Genomic DNA, 27,222 nt, shown 5'->3' on the forward strand with positions numbered 1-27,222 from the left:
TCCAGGTTTGAGGTCCCTTGGCACTGACTCCGTCTTTGCCTTATCCAACGTCATCGCGAGGGAGAACCTAATGCTCATGTGTGTCAAATGCCATATGCGCATTAGGCCTCTACCATAGAAAAGCATTGAGTCAGTGCTTTCCTATCAGTATTTAGAAGATGCTGGACGTCCTCATGCAAAGAGTGAGGATATCCAGCATCGTTTCATGGAGTAAAAATGTACGAAAGAGCGGGAAGCGCCTCTAGTGGCAATGTTTTGCATTGTAGGGCTAGGGGGACAGGGACACTGCACCCAGACTACTTTAATGAGATGAAGTGGTCTGGTGCCTATAAATTCCCCTTAAGAATGTTTTACACTAATACTGCAGGAACAAGAATACAATGAAAATAAACAAAGTTGCATGATATATTTTAGTAATGTGCTGTGAGTCAAGAAACCCACCAGCAATGACAATCAGTCCATTAATCTAACTGTATATAGGAAATTTTGTTGCAGTTTTATGATTTTCAGTAGGACCTTTCACACTTGGAGCTGTTCTGTCTAGTTATGTAGGACATGCTAGTTACCAGAACCTTGGATTAACTTTGCTGCAATGCTAGGGGTTTTACTCTGAGTGTCCAGTACTTCCCTTAAAAATAAACTTGATTTTGCATATCTATGCTCCAAGCAGAGAGGTTTCTCCATTAGCAAATGCAAGTAAGTTGATATATACATATGTGCCGAGCTGTGATGCTTTGTTCATAAATCTACAACACTTTTAAAAATGGGAAATGCCATTTTAATTCTGTGTGAATGATGTGAAGTAAGCAGCTTGATCTGGAATAATGAAAAGATCCTTTGAAGTATACACTCTGTTTAAACTATCTAGACCATTAAAGCACATATACAGTAAGCAAAAATGAGCTCTGATCAAGAAATAATGGCTGACACAAGCAGCATTTCCCATTCTTCCTATGTCAAATTGACCTACATTCTCTCAGTAGATGTTATGCAGTACTAGACATTAGCTTCATACTTAAATAATTAATTTATGTTTAGGTCCACTTTGGATAATGAATCAGCTACCATTTCTAAAATTGTTTGGAATATCTACAGCTATTTTCAGTATACGTAGCAGAATAGCTATCTTCGTTAGAGCTCTAGCTACACTGCAATATATTGCGTCAAAGATATCTTCACTAATGTTAAAACATTAACAGGGGGGGAAACATCCTGCTACACAGGGGGCCATTCAGACTGCAAAATCAAGACATTGTTGTTGAAATTCATCAATGTCCAGATTTTGTCATTCATGCTCACGAACGGGCTTGAATTTGGTCTAGATTTTAGTCGAAACAAACTACATTATATTAAAACCAGGGTCCGGAGGCTTCAGCTCCAGTCCTGAATTAAAAAAAAACACAAAAAAACTGAACTGTTTGCCCACCGGCAATGCTAGCAGCCAGCAGACAAATAGTTAAAAATGCTCAGAGGCGCAAGGGTTATTTATGTGGTGTCTTGCTTGCAAGCGTGTGCCAGACGCCACACAATTAACCCTTGCACCACTGAGGTTTTTCTAACTATTTTCACAAAGAGCAAGTGACTGATAGTTTACGAATGTGCATCTTGCCAGATACGTTCGGTTTATCTTCGGCCGCCATGTTTTCATTGATAAATCTACGATTCCATTTCTGTAAATAGTTTTGGATGTGAAAATCACTGATTTTCCAAATGCGTCAGAACAAATGTTGTAGATTTCGGTCTGCCAATGCGGTCGGAATTTGGTCAGTTTCACTGGAATTTGTCCATTCGGACAAAATCCATTTTTTTAGAGAATAACCCTGTAACTCTTATGGACTAAATAGATCAGTGATACTCTTTTCTTTACTATGACTACATAAATTCTTATGGATAAAATCAATTAGTGACATAAATTAAACGTACATGGATAATACCAAAATATGCTCCAGCTAATCGTGTATCCATTCTATCTCTTAAAGAATGTTTATTTTATGGTTGTATAGTCACTTGTGAGACCAAATTGGAGGAGGAAGCTAATGTACAAAATGTATGTAAAAGTTTTACATTTTACAAGAATCTTAAAATAAGAAGCAGTCATTTACCTGGCACTTAAAGGAACACTGTAGCGTTAGAAATTCATACCTGTATTCCTAACACTACAGTCCTGGTACCCGTTATCATTTTTCCCCTCACCAAATGCACAAAAATAAGAACCTTTTATCCAATGCTGAGTGTTCTTTGGCGCTGCCACAACCTCCTCTTCAGGTTGCGTCATCCTGAAGACGTGCTTCCAGGATGAAAGACCAATCCAAAGCTCCTCATAGAGCAGTATTGGGAAATGTAGGCACATGCATCTACAATTACATTATAGGGAATCATTAGATTCAATGATACTCTATGGCCAACAGTGACGGCAATGTGCATGCGCCCATGACATCACGGAATGTATGGTATGAGAGTTGGGAAGTTAGATTCCAGGCTCTCAAATGCAGAGGACATGGAAGCAAGATTAAAGCCCCGCTTCTAAGCATACTTATTAGTTTAATATTTGGTTTTGATGGGTAAGACAGGGGGTACAGGATGACAGGCACTAAATGTATAGAACCAACTTATTTGCACCTGTGGCTACCAGTGAAGGGGTACACTCCTCTGATTAGCCTGATGTCACCCTCAAAAACTATGAAGCATGGGAAGGTCCAAAAAGTGGCTCAAAAAAGAGCAACACTGAGATGGCACCTCTACGCCCATCCAAGATGGCACCTCTACGCCCATCCAGTTACCACCAGACACTGCCTCAGATTTCTCGCATTACAGAGAGCAAAGCTCTACCACTTCTACAATCGTTTCACACTACCCTACTGGAAGATTTCAGGGAATCACTGCAAACCTCCATTAGTTAGGGGCCCATACTGACACGCTGAAAATAATGACATTGTCGACAGGCTTAAGACAATGGAATGTGAATAGGCCCTACTGTTGAACAAACTAGCAAACCTAGAGGACCAGTCCCAGAGGCTCTACCTGGAATCTGATCCCCAGGAGGCTCTACCCAGGGCCGGCGCATCCTATAAGGCGAACTAGGCAGCCGCCTATGGCGCCATATAGGAGTGGGCGCCCTGCGCCCCCATCGCCAGCCCTTTAAATGCTGTAGCCACCTGAGCGCTCTATAAAGAGCGCTCAGGCGGCTGCCGCACTGCCTCACCTCCCCTCCCCTGTAGCGTGGCCGAGCTCCTCTCCGGTCCGCGGTCCCGGCCGGACTGACAGGAAGTGCACACTCATTGTGCATTTACTGTCAGTCCGGTTGGGTACAGGAAACAGAAATTCCTGTACCGCGGACCGGAGAGGAGCTCGGCCACGCTACAGGAAGGGAAGGTGAGGAGAAAAGGGGGAGGGGAGAATTAGAGATTACAGGGAGGGGGGGAGGCGGGGAAGAAGAGATTACAGGGAGGGGGGTGAGATTACAGGGAGGGAGGGGGACAGAAGAGATTAGATGGAAGGGGGGAGGCGGGAAAGAAGAGATTACATGGAGGGAGGGGGAAAGAAGAGATTACAGGGAGGGAGGGAGGGGAAAGAATAGATTACATGGAGGGAGGGGGGAAGAAGAGATTACAGGGAGGGAGGGAGGGGGGGGAGAAGAGATTACAGGGAGGGGGAGAAGAGATTACAGGGAGGGAGGGGTGGGAAGAAGAGATTACAGGGAGGGGGAGAAGAGATTACAGGGAGGGAGGGGGGAAGAAGAGATTACAGGGAGGGAGGGGTGGGAAGAAGAGATTACAGGGAGGGGGGAGAAGAGATTACAGGGAGGGAGGGGGAAAGAAGAGATTACAGGAAGGGAGGGGGGAAGGAAGAGATTACAGGGAGGGAGGGGGAGAAGAGATTACAGGGATGGGGGAAAGAAGAGATTACAGGGAGGGAGGGGTTGGAAGAAGAGATTACATGGAGGAGGGGAGAAGAGATTACAGGGAGGGAGGGGTAAAGAAGAGATTACAGGAAGGGAGGGGGGAAAGAAGAGATTACAGGGAGAGAGGGGGAAGAAGAGATTACAGGGAGGGAGGGGTGAGAAGAAGAGATTACAGGGAGGGAGGGAGAAGATATTACAGGGAGGGGGAAAGACGAGATTACAGGGAGGGAAGGGGGGAAAGAAGAGATTACAGGGAGGGGGAGAAGATATTACAGGGAGGAAGGGGGAAAGAAGAGATTACAGGAAGGGAGGGGGGAGAAGAGATTACAGGGAGGGAGGGGGAAGAAGAGATTACAGGGAGGGAGGGGGAAGAAGAAGAAGAAGAGATTGGAGGGAGGGGGAGAAGAGAAGATTACGGGGGGAGAAGAAGAGATTGGAGGGAGGGGGGAGAAGAGAAGATTACGGGGGGGAGAAGAAGAGATTATAGGGAGGGGGGAGAAGAAGAGAAGATTACAGGGAGGGGGAGAAGAAGAGAAGATTACAGGGGGAGAAGAGGAGAACATGGGGAAGAAGAGGAGAACAAGAGGAGAGGGGGAGGAGAACACTGGGGGGATTAGAACACAGGGGGGGGGGTTGAAAAGAACGTGGGGGAGGGAGAGACCACTAAAGGAGGGAGGGGGTGGTAGAGACCACTAGGGGAGGGCGGTGAGGAGAGACTGCTAAGGGAGGGTGGGGGGAGAGCAGAGAACACTAAGGGAGGGAGGGGTGTGTGGAGGATAGACCACTAGGGGAGGGTGGGGGGAGAGTAGAGACCACTAAGGGAGGTGGGGGGGAGGAGAGTAGAGACCACTAAGGGACAGGGGAGGAGATGAGAGACCACTAAGGGGTAGGGGAGATCTCTAAGGGACGGAAGGGAGAGCTCTATAGGACAGGGGGCAGGACAGGGAGCTCTTTCACACTACGGACACACACACACACACAATGCATCCCTATAAATACTCAGAAACACACAATGCATCCCTACACACACAGAAACACAACATACTTCCCTTACACACAGAGATACACACAATGCATCCATTACACACACACACACACAATGCAACCCTTACACATAAAGACAATGCATCCTTTGCACACATACACAGAAACACACAATGCATCCCTTACACACACATGCAAACACACATTGCTTCTCTTACACACTCACAGAAACACAATGCATCTTACACACACTCAACGCACCTTGAGCTGTGTAAGGGGCCCCAAAAAATTGAGCTGCTTGCCGTTCTCCCAGAACATTGAATTTTGTGACCACAGTTACAAACAGCCTCCAGAGATCCTGTTCTACACCAGACCAGTGGAGCCAGACTGCAGCCAGAGCCCATCACCATCCTCATCTAGTTGTAAGTAGGCAATCTAGTATATTATTAGTGACACTAATCTCTAATTTACCTCACATTAAAGGGACACTTTAGTCCCCAGAACCACTGCAGCTTAATGAAGTGGTTCTGGTGTCTATAGTTTGTCCCTGCAGGCTTTTTAATGTAAACACACACTGTGTGCAGCACTGGCGTTAGTTCATATGGCAGATCATATGAGTAGGGCATTGTGATGTCACTGGGGGGGGCGGCAAATCTTTCTTTTGCATAGGGCGGCAAAAATCCTTGCACCGGCCCTGGCTCTACCTGGCTTGCTACAGGAGCTCTTCCACACCACACCATGCTACCATCAGTAGAACCAACCTAGTTGCTCATGGACAAACAAGAATATGGCTTACTCCATCACCAGAGATTTTATCGTACGCATGCACTACTGCTATGTCAAAAAGGTGCTTATGTAAGCAACCTGTAAAATGGTGGCATTGTTGGACCCCATACAACAGCATAACCATGTTTTCAGACCTGTCGTGGACACAATGGTGAATTGCTAGGAATTTGCACCTGTTACTACAATCTTTTAAAGTCTTTATTTTAGTAGTGCATAAACTGTACAGATAGGCTTGCATTGCCACAACAGCTAGTGCAAGTTGTTCGTTCAACATGGGTTAACAATTGTTGGCATTGATATCATAGCACATTTTTAATATATTGCAATACTATTACGAGTAAAAAGTAAAACCGTTAGATAACTAGTATGCAGCTCCTGCCTAAAGGTCGCAAGACAGATATTCTATAGATACATGCGGGGCAGAGTGCATTAGATGCCTCTAATACCAGAGAGTTGGATAGTGTCCAATAGACTGGATGCAAGTTATAGAGGCCTGTGCCCCTTTAGTAGACTCATGGGATGGTAATATCAGCAGTTTCTATGCTAAGGGGGTGAGGAAAACTGGAACAGTGCGTGGGGAATTATATTTAGAGGTACATCACTTATGCCATATGTAATAAAAAATTGTAATTGTACTCATGGAGGTTTAAGGAATATTAAATGAAACATAACAGCAACAGGCATTATTGTTAGCAAAGAGTTCAGGGCACCAAAGTGGATGCTGCTTCTCCTCGTTGGGCCACCGGTATGAATGGGCGCACCGTCACGGAATTCCAGGCTACAGAAGTTTTTGGTATTATAGGATCAGCTTAATCAGGTACTTGCTTGTCCAACTCGGGTTTCTGCAGTATGGCTGGGATCTCTGCTGCTTCATGCACTTTGAGGTTACCAGTGTCCATGGGTATGATCAGTCTTCTGGGTATGCCCCATCGGTAGGGTATGTTGTGTGCTAGGAGCTCTTTGGTCAGTGGTCATAGGGACAGTCGCCTTGCACAAATCAGGGTAGCAGGTCAGGGAATAGCCTTCAAAGTGGAAAGGGGATATATTGCGCATGGCCGCCATGAAGGCCAGGCGATCTCAGTCTTGCTGCAAGCGGATGATTACATCTTTTCCCCCTCTGGGGTACTTGTCGGCAGCCTGGGGATCCGATACCAGCTATCCAGTGGCATTGATTTGGCCTGTCTAGCCGTAAAGAGCGTGCTGAACATTCTACGGAATAGGTGCGGTAGCTCAGCGGTCTCCACCGCTTCAGGCAGGCTGCAGACTTTGATGTTCTTCGAAAGCCTTTTATCTTGTAGCGCTGCCATACTGTCTTACTGTTGTCGTTGGGCCTTTTGCAGGATCAAGAGTTGCTGTTCCCCTGTCGCAAGTCAGGTCTCTTGTGTGGCAGTGTTGAGCTCTGTGTTTTACAGGCGGGCCGACACTCCGCTGATCTCCCAGCAGAACATCACGATGTCAGCTGCAACATTGTGGCGCAACTAACCAAGCATGTCCCTCAGCTTGTCCTCCGTCATCGAAGGCTTTACAGTTGAGTAAGTCAGTCTGTACATAGTCCCTATCCTCAAACACAGATGCCTCGCTAGATGAGTTGTACAGGCCTTCCATCTGCGACACCATTGCAGGCCTTTGGGAGATCTCTGATATCCGCGGTAGTAGGGGCTCTATCCGGCTTAGACTTTTTACTTCGTCGCCCCATGCCCTCTGGAGAACAAGCTGCTTCAAAGAGTCCTCTCAGGGTACATTTTTCTCAATTATTTTGGCTTAATTAAGTGTTTTTCGCTCAGAGCCTGAGGCATGTGGGTCCTCTCAGTATGGCTGATAGCTGCTCCCCCCTCTTACAACAATCTTATGGCAGCCCAAGGTGGCAATTCGATGGGACTCCCCACAAAGCTTCTGATCTGGAGAAATAGGGCCCTGCGAGTGAACGCGACCCAGAGTAGTAGGAATGAACCCTGAAGAAGTGGACCAACACCAACAACTCTGCCTCAACAACTCCCCAGTAGAGACCACTAGACACAGTAGCAAGACTTTTCCCTGAATGGAGAAAAAGAGGATCAACTTCAAAGATGTCTTCCGGCGGAGATCTGACAGATGTCAGCTTTTACCCCGCTAAGACACTCCAGTGATACTGCCTCTTGGAGTTTTCCCCCCTCTTAATGGAAGGGTTCAATATGTGACTTTCAGTCATACAGACACTGGGGTCTGTTGAGGTCATATAACACACAAGATGCACAATACCACATAGCTTAGGCCCACTTGGGATGGATTTCTCCTGCTGGTCTCCAATACGGTTTTAATAACTATCTTGACAGAGAGGGTAGATATCAACAACCCACCTTGGGGATATACTGTCATGTCCACTATAGAGGTCCCTGGAGCTATATGGTCTACTACTCTAGTCTCCAAGCAATAACCAGCTACAGCTGGAGGTTAAACTCCCCTGGGACCTCTGCAAATTATTCCCTTCGGAGAGGTGGATGCAACAGCCAATCTATTCTATATACACACACACACATATATATATATATATATATATATATATATATATATATATCAATAAATAGAAAAGAAAACAAAAATGCTGGTTGCTGGTTCCTTCCCTCTAACTAATAGCTGTTTCCACATGGTTGATTGTTCAGGTTACCCCTCACATATAGAACTATGCCTGCTATACTAAGAATGTTTTGTTTTTTTAAATCTCAAGTGTGGTTGTTTATTATGCCTAATACTGCTCACTCCTATATACTTTAGTTGGTTCTGTTTTATTATCAGTTATGTTATGTACTATTCTCATCGCCCTATAACGCCCACTCCCAACAGAGAGACACAAATGGAGGCTTGTGCTGGCAAAACTTTATGCAGCTAAACCTGGCTATAGCATATTTGCAAGTGTTTTGCAAGTGCAACCCTCCTCCGCTCAAATCCCAGAGTTTTTTTTACTCCTATTCCAATACAAAGCCCTTAATCCACAATGACTGGGAATTCAAAGCGTACAAACAATTTTCGGACTCAGAGAGCAAACTACTTGTTCTCTGTGACACCCTTAACACCCTACCAGTCACAATAGCAAATATCTATTCCACTAATGGCTGCCAGGACATGTTTCTCACTAAAGTGCTTACGAAAACACTCAAATTTAAATCGAACCTAATAATATATGGAAATTTAAACTGCACACTAGACCTGCTCTTAGATATACAACCGGCTTCCCCTAGGACCATAGCCAGGAAAACTGCAATACTGAGTGGTAATGTGGCCACACTCTTAGTATCTCTTGACTTATTCAACTCATGGAGGGCTAAATACCCTGTAACATGAGACTACACTTATTACTACCCAGTCCACATAAGACTACACTTACTACTATGCAGTTCACTCATAGTTTACTAGAATAAATATGTGATGGGACTACAATGTCAAAAGTGAGGGATGTCTCAAGTGGCCCATTTACTGGACAGACCATGCCCTAGTGATTACATCCTTCATTATCATACATCCTACCAGTGGAAGGAAAACACATCCAGAAAACATGAGAGGGCTTAGGGATCTTGGAACCAGGTCAGAGAATTCTTCTCTCAGAGAAAATTGTTGGCATAGATGGGGCCCTATTGGGTCTGTCTGAAGGTACGTCTCTAATATGCATGGATGACTTATGTTTATACAGTGTTATGTGCAAGATCCAGACCAAAAAGATGAGATGATGTGTTTATGACTATGCTTCAGAAATATTTTAAATGTACACTTTGATACAATGCGTTATTGTTGTTAATTTGTCTTTGACTAAAAACTCTAATAAAAATGGAAACATGAAAAACAAATATGGGAAATTGCACCATTTTACATGCAATATATTATAATAAAATATAATGTGTTTAAATCTTTACTTGATTGCATTGCATCTCATTTGATTTGGTTCATTTGAAAAGACAGATGGAACCCTGTGAGCATTTTGTAAATTAATTAGCAAGGAAGACAAATGTATCTGATGATCTGAACACATGATTTATGAATGAAAATAATGTATATACAATATACCATGCCTTTGGCGCAAACAATAAAAGTACTCAAAGTGCACACACAAACCAGGGTAACATAGTGCACCTTTGCATGTTACCGGATTTATAAAGTTAGGTTTGGTCCTCTCTACATCTAATTTAAAGCAAGTGGTTTAATCAAAAAGCGTACTTTGCTCAAACCAATTTTTGAAAAAAAATAATTGAATCTGTAAAATTGCAAATTCTGCAAGGTAAGCCGTTTTACCTGACATTTTCATTGTGTAAATCCGATTAAAACACTATTATAAAATGTAATCTTTTTATCTATTCAAGTTATAGTAAGAAAATCTATAAATGTGACACATTTTATTTTTTTTATTTACTCTTCAACTATGTGCATCTTGCTCACTCCGTGTGCAACCTGCCCAACCATGCACAATGCAAAAACATTTCAACATTTAGCGATAGTTACCATTATAAATAAATGCTGATGAGTGCATGTGATACAAGCAGCAAATCAGAAGCTAGGATTTACGTGCTGGTTAGCAAAGTTAATATGCAGAGTCTGAAAGTGGCAGAAAGTCCACTTAGCTCACAGGTGTCCTGGTTAGTTAAACAGCTTTCCTTACATTTAAAAAATGTATGGGTTGAAATGTCGATATGTCAAGAGGTCTCTATAGTAATTACTTGCAGAAATATTCTGCTGATAGAGCTACTTTAACATTTTATACGGTAAGATAGAATTCTTTTCTACAGTTCTAACAGAATGTTCCTCCATTCAAGATTTTGGCTGTTGTTAAAAGACAAACAATATGAATAATTTAATGTACTCAAGGCTCAAGTTTTGAAAAGGGCATAGAGTATTTGAAAAACTGCTAATCTGTGCTTGTGTGTGAAGCTTACGCACATCATAAAATCAACCAATTTAGCATGCGCTGAATTCCTGCGTGACTTCTCAGGGGGTTACAGCTCACTCCATTGTCAATAAATAACTGACATGCTATATAAAAACAAGTTCAACAAATATATAATGCAACTATAACTATTTGACCAATCCAAATAATGACTTCATACACTTATATTTTCAAAGCTGTATGTGCAATTATCAAACACAAATTCTGAACAAATCAACGTATCTAAACTAAGCTTACAAAGTTTACCAAAATTGCTCAAGAGAATAACATGTACTGCTTTATTTCCTACAACATTACCTTCACAGTGACAGGCTCATATCTGGGTCTATCCTTGCAATCATTACAACTAACAGATGTCACAATCACATCATTCTGCATAAACCTCCACCTCTGCATCTTATATAGGTCTAGAAAAGGTCATCCTGAACAAAAGGTTGCTCTCAAAAACTCAGCAACCCACCCAGGAGCCCAGGAGAGGTCATCATTCGCTTTAAAGGAGCTACAGAGGTCAATGATTAACACTGGAGTAAATGTGCACCAGACTACAATTTTAAGAGCTTTGCATTTAGCTGTATATATAGAGGACACCTGGAGTTGGCTAAAAAGCAGGAGACTGATCTGAGTAAGACATGGGAAAAGGTGTTCGGTCAAATGGAACCAAGATAAAGCTTTTTGGCCACAATTAAGGCCTACAGTACTGAACATAAGCATGCGCATGGGGTGTGCTGGATGTGCCCAAATAAACCCTAGTGCAGCCCAGATGCACAAACAGGCAAAGAGATCAAACAATCCCCTTGACTGGCCCAGTACTGCCTTATTTCCTCCCAGCATGATGCTAAATTGGTTTGATTGGCACCATGTGTGCATTTTTTGGGGCTGTCCAAACTCATAGGGCTGCCCCAACAATACATTGCTGCCTATCGTCGGTGGTATATATGGCCAAGATGATGCAGGTGATGTGCATGACTGTATGCACTGCTTTTCCCATGTGGTAGTTTTCTGAGGAGCAGATCTTGTAGTGGGAGGAGCTTGTGACATCACATCCCTTCCCCATCAGGCCCCATCCTTCCCCATCAGGACTCATTAACTACCGAGCAGGGAGAGCAGTGTGAGGCATGCACAATGCCTATTTTCAACAACTCATACTTCAAACATTAGGCACCAATGTTTTTTTATATTTATTCTTCCCTATCTCTTAATACTCCCATTACTCCAAACAATCTCTCACCATTGAGACATATTATGCCTGAAAATTTGAACCACAATTATCCCTATACCCTCTCCAGCCTCCAATTACTCCTCCCGCCCCTCCCCCGCTCCATATTCTTACATTATTCCACTCATCTCTTACTCATTCCCCAAATCTCCCACTCATCCTACTTTTTCACCCCATTATCCTATCACTCTATACATATCCCTCTCTCTCTATCTTCATCCTCTGATCACTCTCACCCATCTATCCCTCCTCCCTTCCTTATTTCCCTATCAATCCCACCCATCCCTTCCTCTGTCCACATTCCTCAACTCTTATCCACTTATCCACATCCAAACATACCTCCATCCACATTATCCTGCTGGTTGGTGGGCTACATGCAGATGCCTGCTGTGGTGTTGTAGTAGGCTGCTGGGATCTCACTGCACTGAGCATCCACCTACCTTGCGTACTGATGCTGGAGATGCAATGTGACTCTACCCCAATAAGTAGGAAGATCCCAGCAGCAACTCATTTGGACCTAGAGATGAGGATCCGCTTAAAGGTACACTATAGTTTCCAGAACAACTACAGGTTATTGTATTTGTTCTGGTGAGTATAATCATTCCCTTCAGGCTTCTTGCAGTGAACACTGTCTTTTCAGAGAAAATGCAGTGTTTACATTACAGCCTAGGGATACTTCCACTGGCCACTCCTCAGATGGCTACTGGAGGAGCTTCTGATAGCAGTGCTGCACAGTGAGCAGCACTGCCATTCAATGTCTCCACCCTCTACATGCAGACACTGAACTTTCCTTATAGAAATGCATTGATTGAATGCATTTCTATGAGGAGATGCTGATTGGCCAGAGCTGTGTTTGACTTGTGCTGGATCTGCCCCTGATCTGCCTCTTTGACAGTCTCAGCCAATCCTATGGGAAAGCATTGTGATTGGATCAGATAACCTATTTGGATGATGTCAGCCAAGCAGGCAGATCAGGGGCAAAGCCAGCAGCAGCAGACTTGACTACAAGTAAGATTTTACTATATTTAGGGTAGCAAGGGGGACCAGGAGGGCTAGACGGTGGTTGTAATACTATAGGATCAGGAATAGTGATGTCGCGAACATCAAATTTTCCGTTTGCGAATGTCGAACGCGAACTTCCGCAAATGTTCGCGAACGGGTGAACCGGGCGAACCGCTATAGACTTCAATAGGCAGGCGAATTTTAAAACCCACAGGGACTCTTTCTGGCCACAATAGTGATGGAAAAGTTGTTTCAAGGGGACATGCCGGAGGGGGATACATGGCAAAACTCCCATGGAAAATTACATAGTTGATGCAGAGCCTGGTTTTAATCCATAAAGGGCATAAATCACCTAACATTCCTAAATTGTTTGGAATAACGTGCTTTAAAACATCAGGTATGATGTTGTATCGATCAGGTAGTGTAAGGGTTACGCCCGCTTCACAGTGACAGACCAAACTCGCCGTTTAACGCACCGCAAACAACCTCAAACAGTCCATTTGCACAACCGCAAACTCCCCATTTGCACAAGGTTGGATACCAAGCTAGCCGTGTCCCGTTCCTTGTCCTCACTGATGTCATTAAAGGTCTTGAAGGTTTTTTTTTAAATGTACACTACTGTTACACCAGATATAAGTTGCACTGGTGTGACACTGTGCCCTGGAAGGCCTTGAAACACACACGTGTGAAGGAAACTGACTGCTATTATATTACAGTCAAAAAAGTTTTTTTTTGTTTTTTTTTAAATGCAAGCTATTGTGACACCAGATATGAGTGGTGGCACTGGGCAAGTGGGCACGGTATACGCTTTGAGCCTGACACACACGCTGGCAGGCAGGCAACTGCAATTAGATTACAAAAAAAAAAAAAAAAAAGCAGCCTGATGTTATAGCCCTAAAAAGGGCTTTTTAGGGTGCTGTCCTTACAGCAGAGATCAGATGAGTCCTTCAGGACTGTAGTGGACACTGAATACACTAGCCTAGCTAGCACAAGCAGTAAACAGCAGCCTGCCAAGCATGTCCCACTATAGCCGATCCTCCACACCATGCCTTTGATCACATGAACTGCTCTCTGCACATTAACTAATCGTAACGTAGCAAGCGTTTAAACATGTCATTATTTCACCTCCTAAAGAGTTTATTGTCGTAGTTCCTTACATGCCTTTACCTTAACCATTCATGTATTATGTTATCACTAGTCTCATCTCATGGGGCGACTCACACTTGATTTATAACTAGTGGTGGAGCTGCTGATATAAATACACAGTTGATAACGTGCTCTAGACTTTATGAGGCCTTAGGCGAAACTCAAACATGAGGCCCCACTAACAAAAAAGTGTCACATATACACATTGATGCACAGTTTACCTGTGTATGTGCCTGAGAGTGTGTATGACAGAGAGTATCCTTGTGTGTGAGAATGTATGTCTCTGTGAGCATGTTTGCGTTTTTGTCTGAGACTGAAGTGTGTTGTGTGTATGGCGGGTGATGGTGTGAGGGGGGTGATGGTGAGAGGGAAAGGGGGCAGATGGTGAGAGGGAGAGCGGGGTAATGGTGAGAGTGAGCGGGGGTGATGTGAGAAGGAGGGGGGTTGATGTGAGAAGGAGGGGGGTTGATGTGAGAGTGAGGGGGGGTTGATGTGATAGTGAGGGGGGTTGATGTGAGAGTGAGGGGGGGTTGATGTGAGAGTGAGGGGGGTGATGTGAGAGTGAGGGGGTGATGTGAGAGTGAGGGGGGTGATGTGAGAGTGAGGGGGGTGATGTGAAAGTGAGGGGGGTGATGTGAAAGTGAGGGGGGTGATGTGAGAGTGAGGGGGGTGATGTGATGTGAGAAGGAGGGGGTGATGTGAGAAGGAGGGGGGTTGATGATGAGGGTGGTGAGGGGGTGAGGCTGAGGGGGTGAGGCTGAGGGTGGTGAGGGGTGAAGCTGAGGGGGTGGGGGGTGATGCTGAGGATGGTGAGGGGGTGATGCTACGGGTGGTTGGGGTGGGGGGTGATGCTGAGGGTGGTGAGGATGGTGAGGGGGTGTGACGAAGTGCCCTTCGCCACTTGGGCCTGGAGAGGACTGCTTGCCAGCCTCTTGCCATGTGATTATGGTCCCTGGGAGATTGGGCCCTTTTAAAAAACGTATTCGGCCCTAACAGAGTGCATGTCACTCATTCTGGCCCTTTAAACACAGTGGGGCCATTCGGTACTTGCCCTGTGTGAGCGGTGATACCCCCAGATAGCTATGCCATGGAGCCTATTCATATAATGAAAGACTATGGGAAAGACTTTAGCTCCATGGCAATTGAACTGTGTGAATAGGATCTGCGCGCTATTCGGTAGTTTTGTGCGTTCAGATCCCAGCTATCTGGGGATATGTTACATGTCTGTGTGTTATGTATAAAAAGTAACTTTATGTATTTGAAAGTGTTTTACTGTCTTTGTGTAACCATGTGCTCAATGGAGTCTGCCTCTATCCCTGGATAATTGGATTACGTCCCCCCATTGTCTCCAGGATAGAGGCCTCTGTAAAACCTGTGTGAGCCAGATTTATCCATGCTGACAGGGGTTTTAAAAGATACTTTACTAACTTTTGAACCCCTGGTCTGATTCATGTCATTGTTTTAATATGTTGTTCCCCTGAATGGATTGATTGTGGATATGTATTTTTATGTGAATGTGATGTATGGTTTTAAAGTTACCGAGTATGTGTGGAAACTGTTTTTTTACTGTATGTAATAATTATGTTAATTGCTTATCTGAGGGGAGGGGATGTGTGGGTTGTACTGTTACTTGATTGGTTGTTTTATGTCTCCCCCTGGGTGTGTCCTGTATGTGCACAACTGTAATAAAAAGCAGGCTGGGTTTTCCAGACCTGAGACCTCTGCTTGACCCTCAACACGGAGCCTTGTCTCGTTCTTGGGGGGATTCACTGTATGCTGATAGAGACTGATTGCCAGGAGTGTAAGCTGATTGTCTGCTTTTCCTGTTCGTCTGCTAGCAGCTATTCGTGAGGTTCCAGTTCGGAGTGCTATTTTGTATCCAGTTTGGGAGTTTGGTGTTCTTCAGTAGCTGTGCCTGTCTCTCAGAAAGGGGCATATCGCCTAAATGGATTTTAACCCCTTGTCTGATGAAACGGTCCGTTACAATTGGTGGCAAGCGGCGGGATCGTTCCTACAGCCAGAAGGACAGCTACAGGAAACATCATTTCTTTGGATTTACAAGTGAGGGCAATGCATGTCCCAGTACAGTGACTCTAAAAGCAACAGAATGGAACCAGCAGTGTTATACGAGGAGGAGGACCTGGATCGCCGGGATGCATTAAGGAAAAGCATCTGGTACCAGGCCCTGGATAATGTACAATACCAGCGGGGTGAGAGTCTCCCCAGTGAAGAGCAGCGGTTGCAGAAGCAAGTGGCCCTGCGGATGCCCTTCCTGGGAGAGCAGCCCCTGGAGGAATGGGTGAAGGAATTGGTGCTCCGAGTATGGCAGGAGATTTGGCTGGAAGATGCCTACCAGGCACGCTGGTGGTATATGGCACAGTATATACCCTGGACAGCCGAGCATGACAAGCCAGAGGGAGAGGAGTTTGATGGTCCTGGCTTGTTATGGGAGTCCTTTGCAGAGACGGACTTCGGGAGCCCTGCGCAGACCAGACTTCAGGACATTTTCTACACAAGGGAGGCTAGGCATGACTGGGATGACCCCCATGAGGTAGGGCAAGACCTGCTTCACCTAGCAACCATGGAGTGGGAACTGGAGCAGGACTACCGAGGTCTCTTCCACTCCATTGAGAAGATTCAGCAGGACAGCAAGGTGACAGATCCAGTTCCAGACCCATTCAGCTGGGAAAATATTGTTGAAATTTACTGGGAGGAACCCCAGGCGGCAGGTGGAGATGGGACCAAGGTCTCTCCACCGGTATTGCAGGGAATTGGGAGCCCAAGCTCCATTCCCCAGCGGCAGGCTGAGTTACAGGGGGCAGAGACAAGTGGTCCTGTCCCCCAGCAGCAGTGTACCTTGCAGGGAGAGGAGAGCAGCGTCCTCCCTTCCCAGCGGCAAGGTGAGCTACAGGGATGCTGGGCGGTCGGCTCAGATCCCCAGCGGCAGTGTGATATACAGGGAATTGGGAGCCCAGTCTCCATTCCCCAGCGGCAGAGTGTCCTACCGGGAATAGAGAGCCCAGTCTCTTTTCCCCAGCAGCAGGACTCTGTATTGGGAGCAGAGACAGTCGGTCTCCCTCCCCCGCGGCTGGAAGTATGTATGGGAGAGGAGCTGGTTACCCCCTCTCCCCAGCGGCAGCTTAATGTACCGGGGGAGACAGTAAGCCCCACAACTGTGCAGATGGGACCGTGGTCTCTGCACATACAGCACAGGGGGCAAGGATGGTCGGTCCTGCCCCCAGTGACCAGGCTGTTTAGCCAAAGAGGAGACAACCGGTCTCTCTTCCCAACGGCAGCCTGATTTCCAGGAGGAGGTGATGGTGGATCCCTCCACCTTACAGCAACCAGCGTCCTGGGGAGTGGAGGCAACCGACCGGTGTCTGCGGTGGCTGGCCGGGCAGCCAGGAGGGGCCTCGCACCCGGCGGCATACCGGGGAAGCCACCGGGCCCCCTCCTGTCTGCCCACAGGCAGTTTATGGACCGTGAGGCCCCAGCCAGCGCGAGGCCTTAGGCGGCCGCCTAAACCACCTAATTAGAGAGCCGCCTCTGATGTGCAAGCTACACCCTAAACATGACAGCCATCTTTCACAACAATGTACTGCTATATACTCATACCCTCAGTGCAACTAGCCATAATATACGCACGTTCAGCCTAGCATACTCAAATATAACACAATTCTGTCTAAAAAAAAAAAAAAAAAAATAATAAAAAAAAATAAATAATGCAGCTTCAGAATGAATCTAAATTGTATGCTGTCAAGGAGGTGGGAGGGTCTGGGAGGGAGGGTCTGCTGCTGATTGGCTGGAATGTGTCTGCTGACTGTGAGGTACAGGGTCAAAGTTTACTCAATGATGACGAATAGGGGGCAGACCGAACATCGCATATGTTCGCCATCCGTGGCGAACGCGAACAAGCTATGTTCGCCAGGAACTATTCGCCAGCGAACTGTTCGGGACATCACTAATCAGGAATACATGTTTGTGTTCCTGACCCTATATTGTTCATTTAGGCTCTCTTTCGCGGTAAGAAAAGGACGGCTGAGTGGACTTCACTGTGAAAAGAAAATGAAATAAAGATAAAAGGTATAGGTCTGTGTGTGTTTATTTGTCTGTATGTGCATGAGTCTTAGTGTGTGTATGAATCTTAGTGTGTGTGTACATATGAGTGTATATTTCCTAGTGCATTTGTGCAGAAATCGCAGTCTCACCACACAGACCCTTTTAATAAATATTCAACTTACATAAAAAGTAGCATGGGGAAAGAATTCTTAGGTGCACACCCTAATACAATGTGCTGCGCATGCTTATGGTTGTGAAGTATGGTAAAGGAAGGATCTTGCAGTCTAGGTGCTTTTCGGCAGTATTGCCTGGATGGAAATCTTGTGAGAATTGGAAGACTGGAACAAAATACAGAGCAATACGGGAGGATACCATATTCAGTCTGCTAAGAAAGGTGCAACTTACAGAATGACAATGATCCCAAGCAAAATCCCTTTTAGAATGGCTCAAGAACAATGATAGGAATATCCTGCATTGGCCCAGTCAAAATCACAGGTACCACCCAACTAATCTAAACCAAGTGGAGAAAAGCTGCCAAGAAGAAAGGGCAAATTTACATTAAATATAAAAACTGAAATGAGACTTGCAGTAAATTATTATTTGGTTTAAAATCACAGTATAAATGAAACCACGTCTGCTGTAATCTTAAGTTCGCTAAAGGATGACATGCTGCGTAATGTGAATTAATCACAAACAGAAGTAATATGACTAGTGAAGGAGAAATGACATGATGCATAGCCTCCTAACTAAAAATAGTTTCTTTCTGAAAAACTAACAAAAACTGCAGATGAGAATGTTTTAGAACAAAATGGTAAATTACAAAACAAACAGGGCTTGGGACAGATGACAATGTAGCCAAAATGGCACAGATCACCACTCCTAGTAATTATTAGATTCCAGAAAATGTTTGTGCCAAGCACAGTTAATAAATCACACATTGATGTAATATGACTGGTGAAGAACAATACATCTAGTCAAAACTTAACAGCAGGAAGTTTCTCCAATAAACCATCACTAATTTCAAACTGTTCCTAGCCTGTTGCCTAATTAACTACTAGCACAATACCTGCAATTATCTCAACGTTAAAGCACAAATTGTCAGCACTTCATATCTGAGAATAGTTTACTACAACACATTCAAAATAGACAAATCAAAATTTGAAAAATACTGATTTATTTGGTTTTGGTTTTTTTACAAATGGTATTTCTCAAAAATACAGAAAAAAAAGTGAATATATTTTGTAAAATGTCTCTCAAAAGGCTGGAAAAGTTAATTTTCCCAAGTTTCTCTTTCAGGAATTAAATTTAGCCATTGTTTGGGATTTGCCTGCCTTCAGTGAGGGACATTAGTGTTCAGATGGAACATACCTGACAGGTCACTTTCGTTAGGCGAGATACCCTCTATTTAAACAGGGGGTTACACACATACCTTCAGTACTAACCGGCACGTTATAAAGGTGCAGTCAGTTAAAGCAGCACAGTCACACCCCCATGAAACACACACATTGACTGTTTAGGAATTTTACTGGGGCCGTAAAGTTGCATCTGTTTCCAAAAACCAAATACTTGCCTTTGGATTGAACCCTTTGAGTGGCCGGACAGCTTTCAATTCTATACTTTGTGTTTATTGAGTATGTAGCCACCCACGTTTGTGAGGCATCAATGGATATCCCTCTTCTCATTGTGTGCAGTCCCACTTGTTGAAAAAAAGCTCTTTCTATCCTACATAAACCTCAGTGTTGTTCTTTCATGCATGAACGAGAGTACAGCACGGACATCGGCTCCAGGCAGCTGAAGCACCAGGAGCTGAAGAGTACTGACAAGAAGAGGCAACATATGAGAGGGACAGGTTCAGGTGAGTATAAGTCATCTTTCCCTGCACCCCTCAGCCAGAGGAGCAGTCACAGTCAGTAGTCTTTACAAATTATGCAAAGACCCTTGATGGTGACAGAGCCGCTGTAATAGCTGGCTAGTACTATCCATATGGTTGCAGATAAGCTGCCACTGAGCTCAGGCTGCTGCAGGCCATACCCACACCCCTCTTATCTATACCACAATCAGATAAATTCAGAGTTATGGATTTGCGTTTGGACTAGAAAATACAATAACATTGTGTAATTTAATAGGAATCTGTGATATAGTCAACCTTAGATCCAATTAAGGGCTAAATTACAATCTCACATTCAATAATTGCCAGTATGTTAACAGCTGACGAAATAATCCCAACCCTGTGTTTTCCGATACTTTTCAACACATTTACCATTACTGAATCGGTAGAAAATGGTCCTTTTTCATACATTAAACGCTAGCAGAGTTATTTACTAAGAATTATGGGAAATCCAAAGTGAATTCGAATTTAGAGTCAAAGTAGCCAAAATAGAAAAAATATCCCAGTCAGCTATGCTTCCAGTTCACTTAATTTGGCCTTAAATATGAAATTCACTTTGAATTCACATTGTATTTCCCACAATTCTCACATTAGTAAATAGTAAAGCCATGACAATCACAATCCACCAGCAATATCAACAATTTAACTGGATCATTGGAAAAGAAGGGAATTCAATATCTCAAACATCTTCAAAAGTAATGAAAACACACTTCTATCAAATAACCAATACCCCTAGATATTTGCTTACGCATGAGCAAAAGAAACATCACAAACACTTCCCTTGATCTGACAATGTGTACAAGCAACATCAGCTAACTAAAATTAATAATGTGTCATTAATCAATAAAAACAATTAAAGACAAACAAGTAACGCAACAACAATGTAAACTATAACATAAGTGAAATCAATAACACATCACATACATATTTGTGGGGGGAATATTTGGAGATGCCTGATTTAGATGTACCTTCAAGAAATAGTCTCAGTCATATCATATGAATCATAATAGGCTAAGCAGACACCAGTCACCTATTGTCATCTTCAATACACTTGGCTACCCATAACATTCAACTTGCAATTTAATAAAAAATATTTTTTGGCTTCGGCTGTGTTTGTGGCAGTAAAATAATCCATTAATTTTGGATTGTGATTTCGTTGAAAAGTGTCTCATTATTCTAGGCAAGTCAGAAAATTTTACTAAATTCCCCTGAACTCTTAGGGAAAGGGAAACATGACCACCGCTCATGAACTAGGGGGCTGGACAAAAGGGGATACAATGTTTCAAAGATGGAACAGCCTTTATATTAGGGAGGGTGGAGTGGAGACTTATTAGTCAACAAAGAATAAGTTGATGGCGCCCGGATTTCAGCGACGCTGGAGGTCTTCACATAGCGAAATGCATGCTATAAACCCGGACATGCCCTCTAGTGGCTTTCTAGTAGACAGCCACTAGAGGAGGAGTTAACCCTGCAAGGTAAATATTGCAGTTGATGAAAACTGCAACATTTACAGTTGCAGGGTTAAGGGTAGTGGGAGTTGGCACCCAGACCACTCCAATGAGCAGAAGTGGTCTGGGTGCCTGGAATGTCCCTTTAACATTTTCAGTGTGTAGAAGTGTATAACAGAGGGTCCCAGTATAATCATACCTTCTGGTCATACCTCCACCCACAACCCCTAAATACATGTTTTTTCCATGTTAAATGTTGGAAAACATGCCCAACATAAGGACCTGTGTGCATGACATACATGTGGAACGTTGACGATATATACTGCATTACACATGTCTACCATTATTTGGCCATACTGTGAATTATTCAGGAATTCTGCTTCCCATTTATGAGCGCACATAGATTGGAGATACACTTACCAGGTGTGCCATTATCATAGAAATCAGACACAATGTTTGTAATATCTTACTTAGCTTTAAAAAATGCTTATGTATTATCATTACCGTAATCATTAGTGTTCTTGCCAAGGTTGCAAATGGCCAACAAATCCAAATCTTAATTCTGACTGAAGATTTAGCTGTCACTAATCCTCACATTATTTGTACGTAGGAAACAATAGACTGTAAAGCACAGTTAGGTTTTGCGCATAACTCCCTGTATAATTAAAGTTTTAGAGAAAAGCTCCCACTTGCATTATCACATTATTAATCATTTTCTTTTTTTAAAGCATTAATTTCTCAGACAGGAATCTATAGCACAATCAAGAGAAAATTCAATAGCTCCCTAGTTTTCAACATTCTCAGCAAGTATTTGGCTAAAAATCAAATGTTGAGTCTGCACCTGATGTTGTATTATGACTACCAAAATGTAATGGCTAGAGAATTACCCTGTGCAGATAGATAGCCCATTGTTGTTGAACTACAACTACCAGGATTCTTAGCTAGCTTTAAGTACGGCAATGTTTTACGGGAATTGCAGTTCTACAATATATGGTAATGTACTTTTTGGCCACTAGTGGCCAAGTTTCTACACCAACAACAAAGTTCAGCATCACATAACTCATAACTTATTTCATATTCTATAGCGTTTGCCAAAAAACACCAGTGCTGCTTAGAAAATTGCCAATTTAATTTCAATAAAAACAGGTAAAAGAAAATAATACAATATTAATGTATTCTACTCTTCCCTTGTATATAATAAGAATGCATTTTTTTCAAGGGGCTTTCTTCACATAGGTTTAAATATATAGATATAGCATAGTACCATAGTATTAAGAAAACACAGCAGTTATCTGATTAGACATATAAAGTAAGCAGGGCACATTATACAATAAACAATAATATGACACCTTTCAAATCAAAGGGTATGTTACTATAGTAATTTTATTTATTGTGTAAAACCCATAGTATGGAGGCTTCGTTTAAATGAGCCAGCCAAGTACTCCATAGAAGATAGCTATGTTGGAAAATAATAGAATTTAAAGAAATTAAAATGATGAGAGGCGGAATGTCGGGGAAAGAGGGTGAGGAGCAAGGAAGTAAGTAAAAAATATCAACGTGAAAGAAACATTAATGGGGAGAAAAGTCGCTATGGCCTAGGGCATAATCATTGATCACCTCAAGATGTGTGGGTCCACCAAAACAAGGGGGAAGGGGGAAACCTGGTGAGGAACACATAAATGATGCCCGGTTGGCATAACAATATGGTCTTTCTGAGTTTCTTCCTGTATATATTATAGGAATGCTTTTTTTGAAGGTGCTCAAAACATAATTGTGCCATCATTCCTTTTCTGGGCCAGCTGCTTCCCATTGATCACACTCAGGAAATTGTGTGGAGCAAAGAGTTTTAGAAATTAAAACAAACAAACAAACTAAATAGAGATCCAACTCCCAGAGAGATGGAGATAAATCTCCAGAGATTACCACTAGTATAAAAACACTTATTTTAACAATACAGTAGTGATACAATTAGAGATCATTCGATTATAGTCTTTATTAGTAATAACTTGACACCACTTCTACATATACACTATCGTAAAAAAATATACAATTATAAATGATGTGAAAAAAATGAAAAGTGAATAAATGTGAATTAAAATAGGAGGGAATTCTTATAAAGAGTACGAAGCTTGATATCATATATATGACAAGTTACTCTGTAGATAAATACATTTTAGAATTAAGTTCATATCACAATTTAACAGAGGATATGTCTTTAAGGATAACAGCAACTCCTTATATTGAGACACATTAGATACTGAGCTATATGGGCTTAGATACTAGTAGTTGTATTAGCACACTAGGGGGCCTCCTGAGTAAACAAACAATTAAACAGCACCTGTGGTCCTCAGTTGTGGTATATTCCAAACCACTAAAGTGGTTATAGTACCAATCCCACACTCCTTTATTGGAAACCTAGCAGCACAGGAGGAAATTCCTATTTAGAAATACTAGGCTTGATATCATACATATGACAAGTTACTCTGTATATGAATGAATTTTAGATTAACGTTCATATCACGATTTAAGTGAAGATATGTCTTCAAGGATAACAGCAACTTAAAGGGACACTATAGTCACCTGAACAACTTTAGCTTAATGAAGCAGTTTTGTTGTATAGACATGCCCCTGCAGCCTCACTGCTCAATCCTCTGCCATTTAGGAGTTAAATCCCTTTGTTTATGAACCCTAGTCACACCTCCCTGCATGTGACTTGCACAGCCTTCCATAAACACTTCCTGTAAAGAGAGCCCTATTTAGGCTTTCTTTATTGCAAGTTCTGTTTAATTAAGATTTTCTTATCCCCTGCTATGTTAATAGCTTGCTAGACCCTGCAAGAGCCTCCTGTATGTGATTAAAGTTAAATTTAGAGATTGAGATACAATTATTTTAGGTAAATTACCGTATTTATCGGCGTATAACACGCACTTTTTCTCCCTGAAAATACGGGGAAAATGATGGATATACACCGATATCCCATAATTACTTACCTGTCTTGAAGCGTGGGCCGGTGTTCAGCGCGCACCGCGGTACTGGAACTTCAATTTCAGGTTCCGGTTTCCGGCGGGACTGAAAGGAAGTGTGCACACTATTGAAGTTGAAGTTCCAGTACCGCGGTGCGCGCTGTGAAGCCGGCCCACGCTTCAAGACAGGTAAGTAATTATGGGACAAGAGGGAAGGTGCACTAGGGGACACTATGGGGGGGGGGGAACACTATGGGAGGGGGTGAAGAATACTATGGGAGGGGAGGGGACACTATGGGAGGGGGTGGAGAATACTATGGGAGGGGGGGAGAATACTATGGAAAGGGGGGGAGAATACTATGGAAAGGGGGGGAACACTATGGGATGAGGGGGGAACACTATGGGAGCGGGTGGAGAATACTATGGGAGGGGGGGAGAACACTATGGGAGGGGGTGGAGAATACTATGGGAGGGGGGAAGAATACTATGGAAAGGGGGGAACACTATGGGATGAGGGGGGAACACTATGGGAGGGGGGGAAGAATACTATGGAAAGGGGGGGAACACCATGGGAGGGGGGAGAATACTATGGGAGGGGGGGAAGAATACTATGGAAAGGGGGGGAACACTATGGGATGAGGGGGGGAATACTATGGGAGGGGGGGAAGAATACTATGGAAAGGGGGGAACACTATGGGATGAGGGGGGAATATTATGGGAGGGGGGATAATACTATGGGAGGGGGGGAGAATACTATGGAAAGGGGGGAACACTATGGGATGAGGGGGGAATACAATGGAAAGGGGGGGAACACTATGGGATGAGGGGGGGAATACTATGGGAGGGAGGGGAGAATACTATGGGAGGGGGGAAGAATACTATGGAAAGGAGGGGGACACTATGGGATGAGGGGGGAACACTATGGGAGGGGGGGAGAATACTATGGGAGGGGGGGAGAACACTATGGGATGAGGGGGGGGAATACTATGGGAGGGGGGGGAATTTCCTGGAATTTCCTTCTGAAAATGAGGTGCGTGTTATACGCCGGTGCGTGTTATGCGCCGATAAATACGGTACATCTGTTTGAAAGTGAAACCAGTTTTTTTTTTTCATGCAGGCTCTGTCAATCATAGCCAGGGGAGGTGTGGCTAGGGCTGCATAAACAGAAACAAAGTGATTTAACTACTAAATGACAGTGAATTGAGCCGTGAAATTGCAGGGGAATGATCTATACACTAAAACTGCTTTATTTAGCTAAAGTAATTTAGGTGACTATAGTGTTCCTTTAAGGCAGGAGAAGACTGTAATTGAATTATCTCTAATTGTATTGCTATTGTATTGTTAAAAAAAAAAGTGTTTTTTATACTAGTGGTAATCTCTGGAGATTTAACTCCATCTCCTTGGGAGTTAGATTTCTATTTGGTTTGTTTTATCAGGGGTTATGCCCCTTAATGATTACCCAGACAGTCCCGTTTTCTTGCAATAGTCTTGGGAGTGTGTACTTAACACCTATAGCAATTTCACTCTTATTTTAGAAATTAAACCAACTGATTAAATAGTTATTTGACATTTTGTGGGACTGAGACATTAGTTCTTCGAGCTGTCTTGTCGTCTTCCTTAACACTTACTAACGTGACTAACAATGGAGTCACTTCTTTCTTACAGGTAAGGGAAAGAAGACATGTTAAATTGTAGAACTGCAGGATTTTCAAACGTGGGGAATGTGGAAAAGGAGAGCAGCATCCAGCTCAAAATAAAACAGATGTAATCATGCAAATCAGTCAGGATTTTTAATTGCATGATGTCCTATCTGATGCGAGTTATGCGAAGCTCCTGTCTGGGTTGTTCCATTAAGTACAAAGTCTATCATAAAACTAGTTACAATGTTTTAAATCATGTGGGTGTGAAATACTTGGAATATGGTAAAATACTAAGAAAGGAGAAGAACTGAAGAAAAAAAAAGAACTTGAAGAAAAAGGAGAAAAATAAAATAGAAAGATTTGAAAAGGCTGAAGATACAGGGAGCAAAAGGCACAGCATATATTATCACAGCAGAATATTACAAATGACGTTGACAAGTATAAAGAATTGGAATAATACAAAATAAGGTCCTACCTATTGTAGTGATAACAGTTCCCGCAAAGAAAAAAGAGCTGCCCATGTCCCAATGGCTATTTTGACTGGTGCCATTTCCTACAGGTATGATCCCTGCATTGACTGCTGCCATCACATGCTGTAATTTCACATAGAGAAAGAGACACTGTTAGAACATGATACATTGTAAAATACAACCACAAAACTTCTGTTACTAATGGCTAACTTCATATATTGTTGACTACAATTTACCTGTAGTCTGCCACTTAGAGCTCGCTTGGAGGATTCCAGGAGAAAACGCATGCTATGCTATACATTCCATCGCCACCCGCCCTTTCCCTTTGATCACGACAGCTGGTGGGGACAGGCATCATCTTAAGTTATGCCTGGTAGATGCCTATGGTAACTTTATTGTACAACTGCAAGATTACCTGTGCAAGATCCCAGGATTTTGCAGGATCTTCTATAGACCCCATTATGTACTCTCAGACAATAGTGACAATGGTTCCTCACAGATGAAGCCTCCAGGAGCTACAGAAGCATCACAGCCTAAAATGGCAGTGTTACGAAGGGAGAACGTGAGTATTTATAATTAGCTACTGCCCGCCATATGTTACAGGTTCATTTCATAAGCTTGTACCAAGAGGTTTATTCACTGAACACTGAATTTCGTAGTAAATAGGAAAACACATTGTAAAATATAAATTACAATAGACTTAGAAAAATTCCTCCATTCAGCAATGGTCACAACAAAACAAAGCCCACAGTCTGCTCAGTACACAGTTCTACTTTTGTTTTGTTTTATTTATTTATTTATCTCATTAAA

At 43.2% G+C, this 27,222-nt stretch overlaps 1 protein-coding gene across 2 annotated transcripts in view; it reads right to left on the reverse strand.

Moving 5' to 3' along the window:
• Nucleotides 1-27,222, reverse strand: part of KCNK2 (potassium two pore domain channel subfamily K member 2) — a 200,527-nt gene that overhangs the window by 90,102 nt on the left and 83,203 nt on the right. For both annotated transcript variants that reach the window (XM_063443837.1, XM_063443838.1), the window contains exon 3: nt 26,418-26,535. In XM_063443837.1, the coding sequence (XP_063299907.1) occupies nt 26,418-26,535 (118 nt within the window). The remainder of the gene's footprint in view (nt 1-26,417; nt 26,536-27,222) is intronic.

The sequence above is a fragment of the Pelobates fuscus genome, chromosome 2 (assembly GCF_036172605.1).
Source record: "Pelobates fuscus isolate aPelFus1 chromosome 2, aPelFus1.pri, whole genome shotgun sequence".
NCBI lineage: Eukaryota > Metazoa > Chordata > Amphibia > Anura > Pelobatidae > Pelobates > Pelobates fuscus.